Source organism: Antechinus flavipes, chromosome 2 (genome assembly GCF_016432865.1).
Source record: "Antechinus flavipes isolate AdamAnt ecotype Samford, QLD, Australia chromosome 2, AdamAnt_v2, whole genome shotgun sequence".
NCBI classification, from domain to species: domain Eukaryota; kingdom Metazoa; phylum Chordata; class Mammalia; order Dasyuromorphia; family Dasyuridae; genus Antechinus; species Antechinus flavipes.
The window spans coordinates 462765896-462778854 of record NC_067399.1 but is presented as its reverse complement, the minus strand read 5'-3'; the positions used below and the strand labels follow the sequence as shown (position 1 = coordinate 462778854).

The window sequence follows — 12959 nt, the reverse complement described above, 5'->3', positions numbered from 1 at the left end:
GCTAGTATAAACCCCAAGGAGGCCATTTGAAGAAACAAAGAAGAAAGACTATATATACTAATATTTATAACAGCATATCTTGTGTCAGCAAAGCACATGCCCATCAACTGGGGAATGGGCAAATAAATGTTGGCATGTACTAATGGAATATGACTGTTCTATAATAATATACAGAGAAGCACAGAAAGAGCTATACAAACTGATGAAAAGTAGAGTCAAGAAAATCATAGACACAATGACTACAGCAAAATACATACAAAATAATCAAAAATGAGTACTATAAAATTACAAAGAACAAGCTTGGCCTGAAAAAAAGAAATACAAGATACCTTCCCCAACTCCTGTGCAGAAGTTTGTAGGGGTGGGGGAATGGAGGAATGGGTACACAAGCATACAATAAGATTATAATGACCATGCTACCATTTTAAGGTTTGCAAAGCTCTTTACAAATATCTCATTTTATCTTTATAACAACCATAGGAAGTAAATGCTATTATTATCCCCATTTTATAGATAAACTGAGGTAGGCAGTGATTTGCCCAAGGTCATACAAATAATAGGTATTGGAATGCTGATTTTTAACTCAAGTTTTCCTAATCCGGGTCTAGTGCTCTATCTTCTGCACTCTATCCATCACCTGCCTATCTCAATATCCATAGGAAAGTTGCATATAACACCATATGCTTTTTATGCGTGGATTGGTTTTGCTGAATTTTTTTTTTCTTTTCTCTCATTTTCTTTACATTATTATAAGGGATTTCTCTGGGAAGGGGAAAGAGGAGATTATATGGGAAAATCTGGATGACATAAAAGCAAATATAGCAATAAAATCCATTTTAAAAAAACTCATGTCCACTTCCTTTTGGAGGTAAAGTTTGTTTTTCAGTCATTTCAGTCACGTGTGACTTTCGGTGAACACATTTGGGGTTAGGATCAATCAACAAGCATTTTACCAGATACCTTCTATATACCAAGCAGACCAAGAAGGTCCCTGCCTTCAAAGAATTTACATTCTAAGGAGATTACTTGAGACTGATATATCAGATTGCCTACTCTACAATCCATACAATAAGGATGGCAGAAACAGAAGGAATTTAAAACACAAAGCATTACACTATACAATATTTGAGGTAGGATATTAGAGATTATTGGCTCCAGTTCCATAGTCCCCAACACCCAAAATCCTACAACTAGTGCTCAGGCATTTTCTAAGAAAGTCACATAACTTGTCTTCCGCCTTTTTATTAACTGCAAAATTGGGATTATAATAGCAAGTATTTCTCAGATTTGCCATAAGGATCAGAGATGATAATATTTGTAAAGCACTTAGCACATGCTTGATACATTATTATTATGATTATAATTATTATCTCCTACTTCACTAATAGTTTCTACATTTCATGGCAAAAACTAGGCATTGACCCACATCTATACCAAGTTATGGTCAAAAGGGGTTCGTGATTTAGACATAGAGTGATATGAGCAAAATATAAGAACAAAGAATATTTTACCTCAGATCTATGGAGATGGAAAGAATTTGTAGCCAAAGAAGTACTAGAGTACATTATGAAATCCGAAATGTTTAATTTTGACCATATTAAATTAAAAAGGTTTTGTACAAACAAAACCAATGCAGACAAGATTAGAAGGGAAGTAGCAAACTGAGAAAAAAATTACATCCAAGCATTCTGATAAAGGACTTATTTCTAAAACATGTAATTGACTCAAATTTATAAGAACACAAGCCATTCTCCAATTGACAAATGGTCAACGGATATGAACAATTTTCAGAAATTAAAACCATTTCTAGTTGTGAAAAAATAAAACACTATTGATCAGAGAAATCCAAATTAAGACAACTCTGAGGTACCATTATACACCTGTCAGATTGGCTAAAATGTCAGAAAAAGATAATGATGAATGTTGGAAAACTGGGACATTGATACATTGTTGGTAGAGTCATTCTGGAGAACAATTTGGGACTATGCCCAAAGAGCTATCAAACTGATCCAGCCGTGTCATTACAGCATCTGTATCCCAAAGAGATCAAAAAAAGGAAAAGGACCCACATGTGCAGAAATGTTTGTTGCAGCCCTTTTTGTAGTGGCTAGAAACTGGAAAATGAATGGATGCTCATCAATTGGAGAATAGTTGGGTAATGGTATTGGCTAAGAAATAGACTAGTTGATCAATGGAATAGGTTAGGTTCAAAGGACAAAACAGCCAATAACTTTAATAATATAGTGTTTGACAAACCCAAAGATCCCAGTTTCTGGGATAAGAATCCATTATTTGACAAAAATTGCTGGGAAAATTGGAAATTAATATGGCAGAAACTAGGCATTGATCCACACTTAACACCATATACCAAGATAAGGTCAAAATGGGTTCATGATCTAGGCATAAAGAATGAGATTATAAATAAATTGGAAGAGCATAGGATAATTTACCTTTCAGACCTGTGGAAGAGGAAGGAATTTATGACCAAAGAAGAACTAGAGATTACTATTGACCACAAAATAGAAAATTTTGATTATATCAAATTGAAAAGTTTTTGTACAAACAAAACAAATGCAGACAAGATTAGAAGGGAAACAATAAACTGGGAAAACATTTTTACAGTCAAAGGTTCTGATAAAGGCCTCATTTCCAAAATATATAGAGGATTGACTCTATAAGAAATCAAACCATTCTCCAATTGATAAATGGTCAAAGGATATGAACAGACAATTCTCAGACGAAGAATTTGAAACTATTTATAGACATATGAAAACATGCTCCAAATCATTATTAATCAGAGAAATGCAAATTAAGACAACTCTGAGATACCACTACACACCTGTCAGATTGGCTAGAGTGACAGGGAAAGATAATATGGAATGTTGGAGGGGATGTGGGAAAACAGGGACACTGATGCATTGTTGATGGAGTTGTGAACACATCCAGCCATTCTGGAGAGCAATTTGGAACTATACTCAAAACGTTATCAAACTGTGCATCTCCTTTGATCCAGCAGTGTTTCTATTGGGCTTATACCCCAAAGAAATACTAAAGAAGGGAAAGGGACCTGTATGTGCCAAAATGTTTGTGGCAGCCCTGGTTGTAGTGGCTAGAAACTGGAAAATGAAAGGATGCCCATCAATGGAGAATGGCTGGGTAAATTGTGGTATATGAATGTTATGGAATATTATTGTTCTGTAAGGAATGACCAGAAGGATGAATACAGAGAGGCTTGGAGAGACTTACATGAACTGATGCTGAGTGAAATGAGCAGAACCAGGAGATCATTATATACCTCAACAACGATACTGTTTGAGGATGTATTCTGATGGAAGTGGATCTCTTCGAAAAAGAGAGCTAATTCAGTTTCAATTGATCAATGATGGACAGAAGCAGCTACACACAAAGAAAGAACACTGGGAAATGAATATAAACTGCTTGCATTTTTGTTTTTCTTCCCGGGTTATTTTTACCTTCTGAATCCAACTCTCCCTGTGCAACAAGAAAACTGTTCGGTTCTGCACACATATATTGTATCTAGGATATACTGTAACCTATTCAACATGTAAAGGACTGCTTGCCATCTGGGGGAGGGGGTGGAGGGAGGGAGGGGAAAAATCGGAACAGAATTGAGTGCAAGGGATAATGCTGTAAAAAATTACCCTGGCATGGGTTCTATCAATAAAAAGTTATTTTAAAAAAAAGGGTCGATGTTGGAAAAATTACCTATGCATATGCTTTGTGAATAAAAAGCTTTAATAAAAAAATTTTGGGGATGACCCTCAAAAAAAAAAAAGAGAATATGTTGGGTAAATTGCGGTATATGGATGTTATGGAATATTATTGTTCTGTAAGAAATGATCAGCAGGATGATTTCATAGAGGCCTGGAGAGACTTTACAAAAACTGATGCTGAGTCAAATGGGCAGAACCAGGAGAACATTGTATACAACAACAAGATTATGTGATGATCAATTCTAGTAGCCGGGGCTCTTTTCAACAATGAGGTGATTGAATCCAGTTACAATGGTCTTGTAATGGAGAAAGTCTTCTACATCCAGAGAGAGGACTATGGGAACTGAGTATGGATCACAACATAGCATTTTTACTTTGTTTTCTTTCTCATGTTTTTCCTTTTTGATCTGATTTTTCTTGTGCAGCATGATAATTGTGGAAATATGTATAGAAGAATTGCACACGTTTAACATATATTGGATTATTTGCTCTCTAGGGGAAGGGGTAAGAGACGGGAGGAAAGAAAAATTTGGAACACAAGGTCTTACAAGGATGAATGTTGAAATTACCTATGCATTTATTTTGAAAATAAAAAACTTTATTTAAAAATAGGTTATTTATTTCCAAATCTATAAGGCTTACATAGCACTTTGCTCACAAATGAAGCAGGTAAGGTAAATAGCACAAGTATTATCCCTATTGATGTATGGAAAAAAACTGAGGTTTAGGGAAATTAAATGACTTGTCCAGTAACACAGCTGGTATCAGAGCCAGTGTCTGAACCCAAGTCTAGATCCCATTTCAGTACTCCAAGTATGGCAGGCTCCTCCTTCAAATAGGTTAGATTTGCTCCCTTTTTAAGGTTCCTTTCAACTCATATTGTAAAATTTGCAAAAAGCTTGCAGTCTCTGAAGGGGCATTTATCCATCTCCTTTCAGCCCCTAAGCCTGCTGCAGCCAGCTTATGTCAAACAGCTCACTAAAGCACCAATGAAGCCATAATTCTCCTAATATGTCACCTTAGTAAATCAAAGAAATATGTTAGGGGCGTAAGATTTTCCATCACATGTTTTCCCTCCTGCCGAGTCACTGGAGAAGATCCAGAGAGTAACAGGAAACCTGGTTGCTCAATCCTGTTTCCTCTCACTGGGCAGCTCCTCTGAAACTGACCCCCTCTGAGTCCTTCCCTTCACCATGAACAAGTGAATACACCTTGAGCTCAAGTCAAGAATTAGGGGAGGAAGGAAGTGGGTATTTTCACCTACATTCAGTTTCCTGCAAATTTCTGGGACGGCAGCCACATTCATTAATCATCACGTTCTTTTGCAAATTCCTGATGCAAGCAGGCCTTTAATTACTGGGGGAGTGCAATACAGTGCAGAGAGTACTGGGGATGCAGCCAGGACCACGGGCTTGTAGTCTCAGCTCTGCTGAGTGAATTTGGCCAGGTCTTTCACCTCCTCTGGATCTCAGTTTCTCACTTATAAAATGAGGGGATTGGATGCGATAGCCTCTGAACTTCCTTCCAGCTCTGATTCTAAAGAAGCTGGTAACTAGGAGGAATTTTGTCTTTCACAGAACCTCAGAAGTTGGAAAGTAGGATGTGTCCAGGAGTTGTCCATTTCCGGAAGTGTAAAAACAGAAGCTAGATGACTGCATACAATTGGACTAATTGGAAAATGTGCTGGATTTGGAGTAAAACGATCTGGATTAGTATTCTGCCCTGCCAGTTCCTCGATGGGTGTCTCAGAGAAGAATAATCCATTACTACTCTGTGATACTCGTTTTCTTTCCCAGATCTCTTCTATTCTAATCTTTTAATTGCTCTACACAATCTTTCCTATTCCCTTTCTTCTATCTCCTTCTCCTAACGGAAAATAAAGTTGAATTAGAGTAATTTTGAGAAAATTATATTTAATAGCTTTGTATTTCATGTCCTTAAATTTTAAAACAGATTAAGCTTGTTTTAATTTCTTTCACAATCAAATCCTATATTAAGCTACATTTTATTTTCATGTGATCTCTTATTTCATTCTATGAGTCAGCTGAACTTGGGTTTCCCAATCCCTGCCACAAAGTGAATGATGCCAATTGTCTTCTGGGATTTTCTCAGGGAGCCGGGGTAAATTTTCCATTTGGAGAAAATTCTACTCTACATCCCAACCATGCATGACACAACACTGCTAGCTCATGTCTGACATTTTCTGGGTTACAAAATGACTTTTTTCTCCCTGTGGCCCCATTTGACAATTGAGACTCAGGAAAAAAAAAAAAAAAAGAAAAGTAGTAACTTGCCTAAGTTCACACTGCTCCTGTCAAAATTAGCCTAAAACCCAGGTCTTAAAAAGTGAGTTCAGGAAAGAGTAAGCAAGGTCCTAAATCACAAATTGAGGAAAGAAGAATAATTTAAAATACTATAAAATTTCAAAAAGGAGATGAGCAACCAACTGTGGGTAAGGAGGAATCATTTTGACATAAATGTGACTTTCCAATATGAATCATATTAATAGGAAAAAAGTTACAAATGAGGATCACTTTTTTAAAATAATGAAACAATTTGCATTAGACAATTTTAAGTTTAATTGACATATCTCTCTCATTTTCCTAAATATTGTAGGCTTTTCTAAGCCTTTATTTCCTTCCCGGTAAAATAATTAGGCTGGACTAGATGATCTCTAAGGTTCTTTCCAACTTGAATAGTCATTGTTCCAAATTTCAAGTAGAATGTAAACTACTTGAGGGCAAGGATGTCTTGATTTTGTATTTGTAGCCTCTGTCTGTTCAACCTATGACTTCAGATTATTTACAGACTTCTTCCCCAGAGGCCATCTCATCACCTCTCTCTCTACTGTCTCCTTCTTTGATTGGGGGGATCCTTGGAATCTTCATTGGAGGAAGCACCCATGCTAGCCATGCTTACTTTAAGCTTAGCTCAGTCCATGACTCCTTGAACTGCTTCTTAATTTTGTCTCCTCATTGGTCCTTCCCTCCCATCCCCCATAGTTTGCCTCTCCCCCCACTGGAATGGAAACTCTTTGAAGCAAGGATTGTCTTTCTTTTTCCTTTTATTTGAATTCCCAGTGTTTAGCCTAATGCCTAACACATATTAAGTTCTTAATAAATGGCTACCGATTGGTTGATTAACATTTTATTTTTTAAGGTTCCTTCCAATTTAATAGTTCTAAGAAATTCATTGATCTAGGTTTGTCTATTCAAACTATTAGGAGAAAAAATAATTCAGTAAGCACTTACTCACTCATACTAAAAGAAGCATTTAGATTGTTACATGTCCCATGTAAGCTTTATTATGTGAAATCTCCATAGCACAGAGATTAGGATATGTTCAATTATTGCACAACTATTAGGCTATAGTAAAAAACAAATACACACACACAAAAAGAAAGAAAGCAACTGCCATGAATCAGTCTCTTTGAAGACTGGGCGGGCAGTTATTAAAGGCACCAGAACAGATAGGGCTTAGGCTCCTCAGACATCCAGTTCAGCCATAGCCCTGTCCAATGGATCCACATCCCAGTAGCTGTTGTCCCAGCCAAGGAACCAACCCATGAATGAGGGTGGCTCAAAGCCTTGCTTCACAACTGTGATGGGTGTTCGATGATCCCGGTTTGCAGGATCAGTTTCAATATACCGTTTAGCTGCAAAAAGACACACACAAAGAGAAACAAAAATATAGGGGTCATTAGTGTCTTCATCCTCCTTTGCTGATGGCCTTTTAGGACAGAAGCTGGCAAATGATGACATAGCTTACATTCAATAACCCATGAGCTTGTTGCTAAAGTAGACATGGTGGAAATTTTTGGAGGTGAGTGATCATTATTAAGAGAGTTAGAGTCTGATGGGCATTCCAGATTTGGAAGAACCGATTTCAAAGAGGTTAGAGAAATATCAAAGTCCCATATCCTGAGATTCTAGAAGGAAAGTCTGCCCTCTCCAATGGGATAAACATGCATATTTTAAACTTTTATTTTGTCAACTATTTCCTAATTACATGTATTTTAAAAATTAACATTCATCTTTAAAAATTTTGAGTTCCAAATTCTTTCCCTTCCTCCTATCCCTAATCTTTCTTGAGAAGACAAGCAATTTGATGGATGCTCTTAAGAATAATTCTGGTGACACAAACAAACACTATGAAAGAAAAGAGGAAGATATCTAAAGAAACACATGCGTATGCAAGGGAAATTCATCAGTCAAATTACACCTTTTTTTTAAAGCCATGCTTAGAAGATGAAAGCAAAAATAAGTAACTGAAGAATTGTTTAGTCATGTCAATCATGCCTGACTTTTCATGACTCCATTTGGGGTTTTCTTAGCAAAAATAATGGAGTAATTTGCCGTTTCCTTCTCCAGTTCATTTTATAAATAAGAAAACTGAGGCATATAGGATTAAAGGACTCACCTAGAGTCTGAGGCTAGATATAAATTCAGATCTTCCTGAGTACAGCCTGGCACTCTATCTACTGTATCACCTAGCTTCCCTAACTGAAGAATAATATAAACAAATTACATGATATTCTAGCAAAAATTGTAGAATTTATGATAAGAGATGGGGTTGAGCATTTAGAAAGGGGAGTAGTGATGCTTGAGACACAGCATAGTTTTAAGAATAAGTCATGGAAGATCAACTTGATATTCTTTTTTGGTATGGTCACAAGACGGGGAGTTCAGGAAAATGTGATAGGCACAGTATTCCTAGATTTGATCAAAACATTTGGCAAAGTATCTTATGATTATCTCATAAACAAGATGGAAAGATGTGGGTGAGATGACAATATTAGTTAAATGATTTCTGAACTAAGGAAATAATTGGACCTAAAAATTAACCAGTAGCATATCAAATGCTGGAGGAAGATCTGTAAAGAAATATCCCAGAGGGCTGTTCATGAGTGAATATGGGAGCCAAACTGGCAAATACTAGATTGAGCTGCTTTCACAAAGGCTGTATAGAGTCCAAGGGAAAAATTATAAGCAGTGACTGAAAGCTGCAAAGAGTCAGCTTTCATCTGAATTGAAGGAAAATCTTCCTATACAATTACAGTGTCCAAAAGTGGGAAGATTTGGGAGGCAAAGGAGTCTTCCTTAACAATGGTGAGTAGGTTTAACCTTTTGTCAGAGGTATAGTAAAGGAGTTCCAAATTTAGGCATGGCTTGGACTGGATGATCTTTGAGGTCACTTCTCACTTGGGTATTCTGCTATTACACATCACTGCAATTTTGTTTCATTGGATAAAAGGAAGTTAAGACTAGAAGGTGCATTAAAACATAAATTATTAGAGCTGAAAGGGGCCTTGGAATGGAACCATAAGAAAAGCTGACAACTATAATGTCACTTTCAGGTTGACAAAGAATTTTATATAGCTTGTCTTGGTGAGCTAAGCTAGAACATAAAATTCTAAATGTTCTAACACTGAACATAAAATGTTCAGACTATAAGGAAACCTTAGAAATGCTTTAGTATTCTAATATCCTAAATCTAATATTTTCCTGCAGAGGGAACTGAGGCCCAAAAAGGAGAAGGAGGTTTTTTTTAGGGGCTATACTAGTAGAAGATGGTAGCAAGGACTGGAACCCAAGCTTCCTCATTCTCATTCAGTCCAGTGCTTTTCTTACTAGTTGATCTTTTGAGTGTTTTAGGTAGAAGAGAGTAAAATTATAGGAGGATGAGCTAAAGGGAAATAGCTACTTATAAAGAAACTTTTGAGTCTCAGGAAATGAGCTTTACTCATCCAGGAGAACCAACCTCAAACCTCCTCCACCTGCCCTGATCTCCATCTCACTTCCCACCGAAACACATAAAAATAGAAAGTAATTACCAGATGTCAAGGCTTCTGTCTTTTCCTCTTCTTGAGAGTCCTTTCCAACCCAGACATATACCTGTACATTCAACATGAAGGATGATGAGTTACATATGGGGAGTGTATTTTCTAAAGTAAAAGCTGATGAGGGAGGTTAGAAATGATCTTTTCAAATATTATTTTTCTTTGTACTTGGATCTAGACTGAATCCTCAATTTGGGAAGCAGAGATAGCTCTATGTTCTTATTACAATTGGGGTTCCTTAGGCTGTATAGTCTGTTGGAGAAACAGCTGAAGGTTCTGCCACAAGAAGGAAGTTGGGAATACAGCACGGGGAACTGCCACTAGGGCGAGGTGGTCTGGATCTTGTCCTAGGGTGTAAAAGCTTAAAGGAAGCTCCTAGTACTTGTTCTTCAATAGCTAGAGAGCTATCTGAACCTTCAGCTCCACTCTGTACAAACCCATCTCCAGAAGAACGGAACATTGCGAGAGCCCAGAGACAGTTATTATATATGCTTGTCCAAAGGACACAGAGCAAGAACTTCACTGGAGGCCCTTGGAGGGAAAATGAATCTTATCCTTAGTCTAACCTTAGGGAAAAAAGTACACTTCGTTTGCTATCGTCTCTCCCAGGCAATTAAGCACAGCAGAGATGCCATCCCTTTGGGAAGATGGGGCCTAGGCAGCTAAGCTAGCTTTTCTTATATCTATCTTCCCTCCCTTTTTTCTCCTCCCCTCCAACTTTCAGACCTGATCCCAGGTGTCCAAGAGCATGACATCATCCGTAGCCAGATCTTCTTGCATAAATTCCCCAGGAACCTCTTCAATCTAGAAAGAAACAGGAAAGACTAATGAAAGAAAAGAAATCCCTTCCTTTTTCCTGGAACTAGCCATTCAGGATCATATAAAGCTACCCATATGCTATAGGTGCTATCAAGGCAAAATCTCTATTTTCTAAAGAAAGATGCTTAATTTCAATGGTATTAAATGATTTAAATAACATCATAATGTCAGTAAAAAAGTGAAACCCAGACTCAAATCAAGACTTTCCCACTCCTAGTGCAATGATTTTCCCACACGCTAGAGCTGCTGACCCATCCTCCCCCTTCCTTTGCTAACTAGCTGGTGGGAGGACATTCTCAGCTTTCTCCCTGTCTCTGCTTTCCCCCTGCCCAAACTGCTGAGAGATCAGGTCAAATGAGGAGAAGGAGTCCATTCAGCAATTTCCCTGGGATAGCCCTTCCCACGATAGCATAGTGAAAGCAGCTCTCTCCCCCCACTCAGAGCAAGTGAAAAGGTCTCAGACCACAGAAAGGCCTCCCAGCTGTCAAGGGTGCAGCAAGGAAATCTTTCATTTTGGATTTTTTGAATGGCACCAATTCCTTCAGGGTTACCTCTTAGGAATAATGATAAGTAGCACTAACACCGTGTTTTAAGATTTGCACTTTATGTATATGATATCTCATTTGTTCTTCCCAACAACCCTGGGAGGTAAGTACCAGAATTATCCCCATCTTATGATGAGGAAATTGAGGTTAAGTGACTCATCCTCAGGGTCAGATAGCTAAAGAAGTGTCTGAGGTGGGATTTGGATTCAAATCAAAGTCTGTGATATCCAGCTGTATGTGGGCCAATGTGAATAGGGCCACGTACCCACACGAAGCGAATTTCCTCACCCGTCTCTTTACCACTGGGAATAATCCTATTGTACCTGTGGTTTGAGTTTGTTTCTTTATCACGGACTTGTGATTTTATTAGAACTCCTGCTGAAGAGGCTCCTCCTTCAATGCACTCCAACACTTGTCCTGCCACTTACACTTAAAAATGTGCCAGGGAGGTTAAACATCTTGTGTCAGAGGCAGGATTTGAGCCCTGTTCTTCCCTACTCCCAGGCCGGTTCTCTCTCTACCAGGCCAAGGCTGCCATTCCTTCTGCCCTGTTTAGAGCATAATTCAGCCTTCCTGCCATCAGCGATCTGATTTCTATCTCCATAAGCCTTTACGAACTTACAGGAATCATCTTATTGTGATGGTTTCACACTCCAATCAACAGAAAGAAGTGATTTTGCTCCTCGTGTACACGGGGAGGTTTTAATGGTGCTCCCAAGGCCCACGTAACTAGGAGAGGATGGGACCCGGCTTTGCTCCGTGAATATCTCAGATGATGAAAATTCAGGGGACGACCACTGCGCCCTCTGTCCATGCAAAGGAAAACAGCATTTGGCTAAATTCCATCAAATGACCTTTTTAGGCCTCCGGTCCCAACTGGCCCCACACTCCTGTTCTGTCCGAGGGTGGGAAGCAAAGAGCCGAGCCGGCTCGAGGCCCTTTTTCTTGAACTCACCACAAAGCGACCGATCTTGTTGGAGCAGGCAAAGAGACGAGGGGGGTGGGCATCCAGCTTCTTGTCCTTCAGCCGTGGAGAGGTGCGGTAGGCTGCCTTCCCACCCAGGGCTTCCCAGAAGCTGTCTGCGAGGGGCAAAGAGACTAATAAAGGGCTGCTCTCCTCTTGGCTGCCTCTCTGAACATATTCACCAGCCTGGGGTCTCATTAGGGGAGGGAAGAATCCTTACCACTGGTCAAATCAATGGTTCCCCAGGTCTCCCTCTTCCACCAAACACAACCCCATTAATTCTTGTCTTTCCTATATAGGCCAAAAACAAAAAAACAAAAAAAAACTGTGCCCTAGAAGTTACTCAGTGGTGAATACCCCTGGATGTACTATTGCTAGGTCCATACCTCAAAGAGATTAGGGGAAAAGTCTCTACATGTCTACAAGAATATTTATAGCAGCTCCTTTTATTATAGCAAACAATCAGAAACTAAGGGAGTGCCCAGAAATTGGGAAAACATTGAAGAGATTATGGTGTAAGCAGTAGAGAGCTGGAATCCAAACTTTCCGATTAATGGAAAGACCAAATTGTTAAATTTTCTGTGACTAAGATTTAAGAAAGTAATAGATAAAAAATGTTAATGATTCTTATTAAACTTAAAAGTATACTGTGGTCCAGAGAGATAATTATGGAAACTGAATATGTTTCAAAATATATAGTATGTTCAACTTTTTTTTTCCTTTCTCGTATTGTTTTTTTCCTTTGGTCTGATTTTTCTTGTACAATATGACAAATATGGAAATATGTTCAAAAGGATTGCACATATTTAACCTATCTCAGATTATTTTCTGTCTTGGGGAAGGGAGAGGTAAGATAGAGAGGGAAAAAAATTTAGAACACAAAATTTTACAAAAATGGATATTGAAAATAATCTTTATACCTATTTGGAAAAATGAAATTCTACTTAAATAAAATTTTAAAAAGCATATTGTTGGACCCTCCCCCCTTTTTTCCCAGAGAGCCTATTGTTAACCAATTACCAGCACATTCCTGAATACATGAAAGTAATGGAATATTA

The 12959-nt window shown here is 38.2% G+C and overlaps 1 protein-coding gene across 3 annotated transcripts in view; it reads right to left on the bottom strand.

Annotated features, from left to right (window-relative positions):
• Nucleotides 1-6780: 6780 nt before the first annotated feature.
• Nucleotides 6781-12959, bottom strand: part of GSN (gelsolin) — a 73868-nt gene continuing 67689 nt past the window's right edge. For all 3 annotated transcript variants that reach the window (XM_051979552.1, XM_051979549.1, XM_051979550.1), the window contains exons 14-17: nt 11893-12017; nt 10300-10377; nt 9568-9628; nt 6781-7389 (exon numbers count right to left, since the gene is read on the bottom strand). In XM_051979552.1, coding sequence (XP_051835512.1) covers nt 7220-7389; nt 9568-9628; nt 10300-10377; nt 11893-12017 — 434 coding nt within the window. In that variant the 3' untranslated portion in view covers nt 6781-7219. The remainder of the gene's footprint in view (nt 7390-9567; nt 9629-10299; nt 10378-11892; nt 12018-12959) is intronic.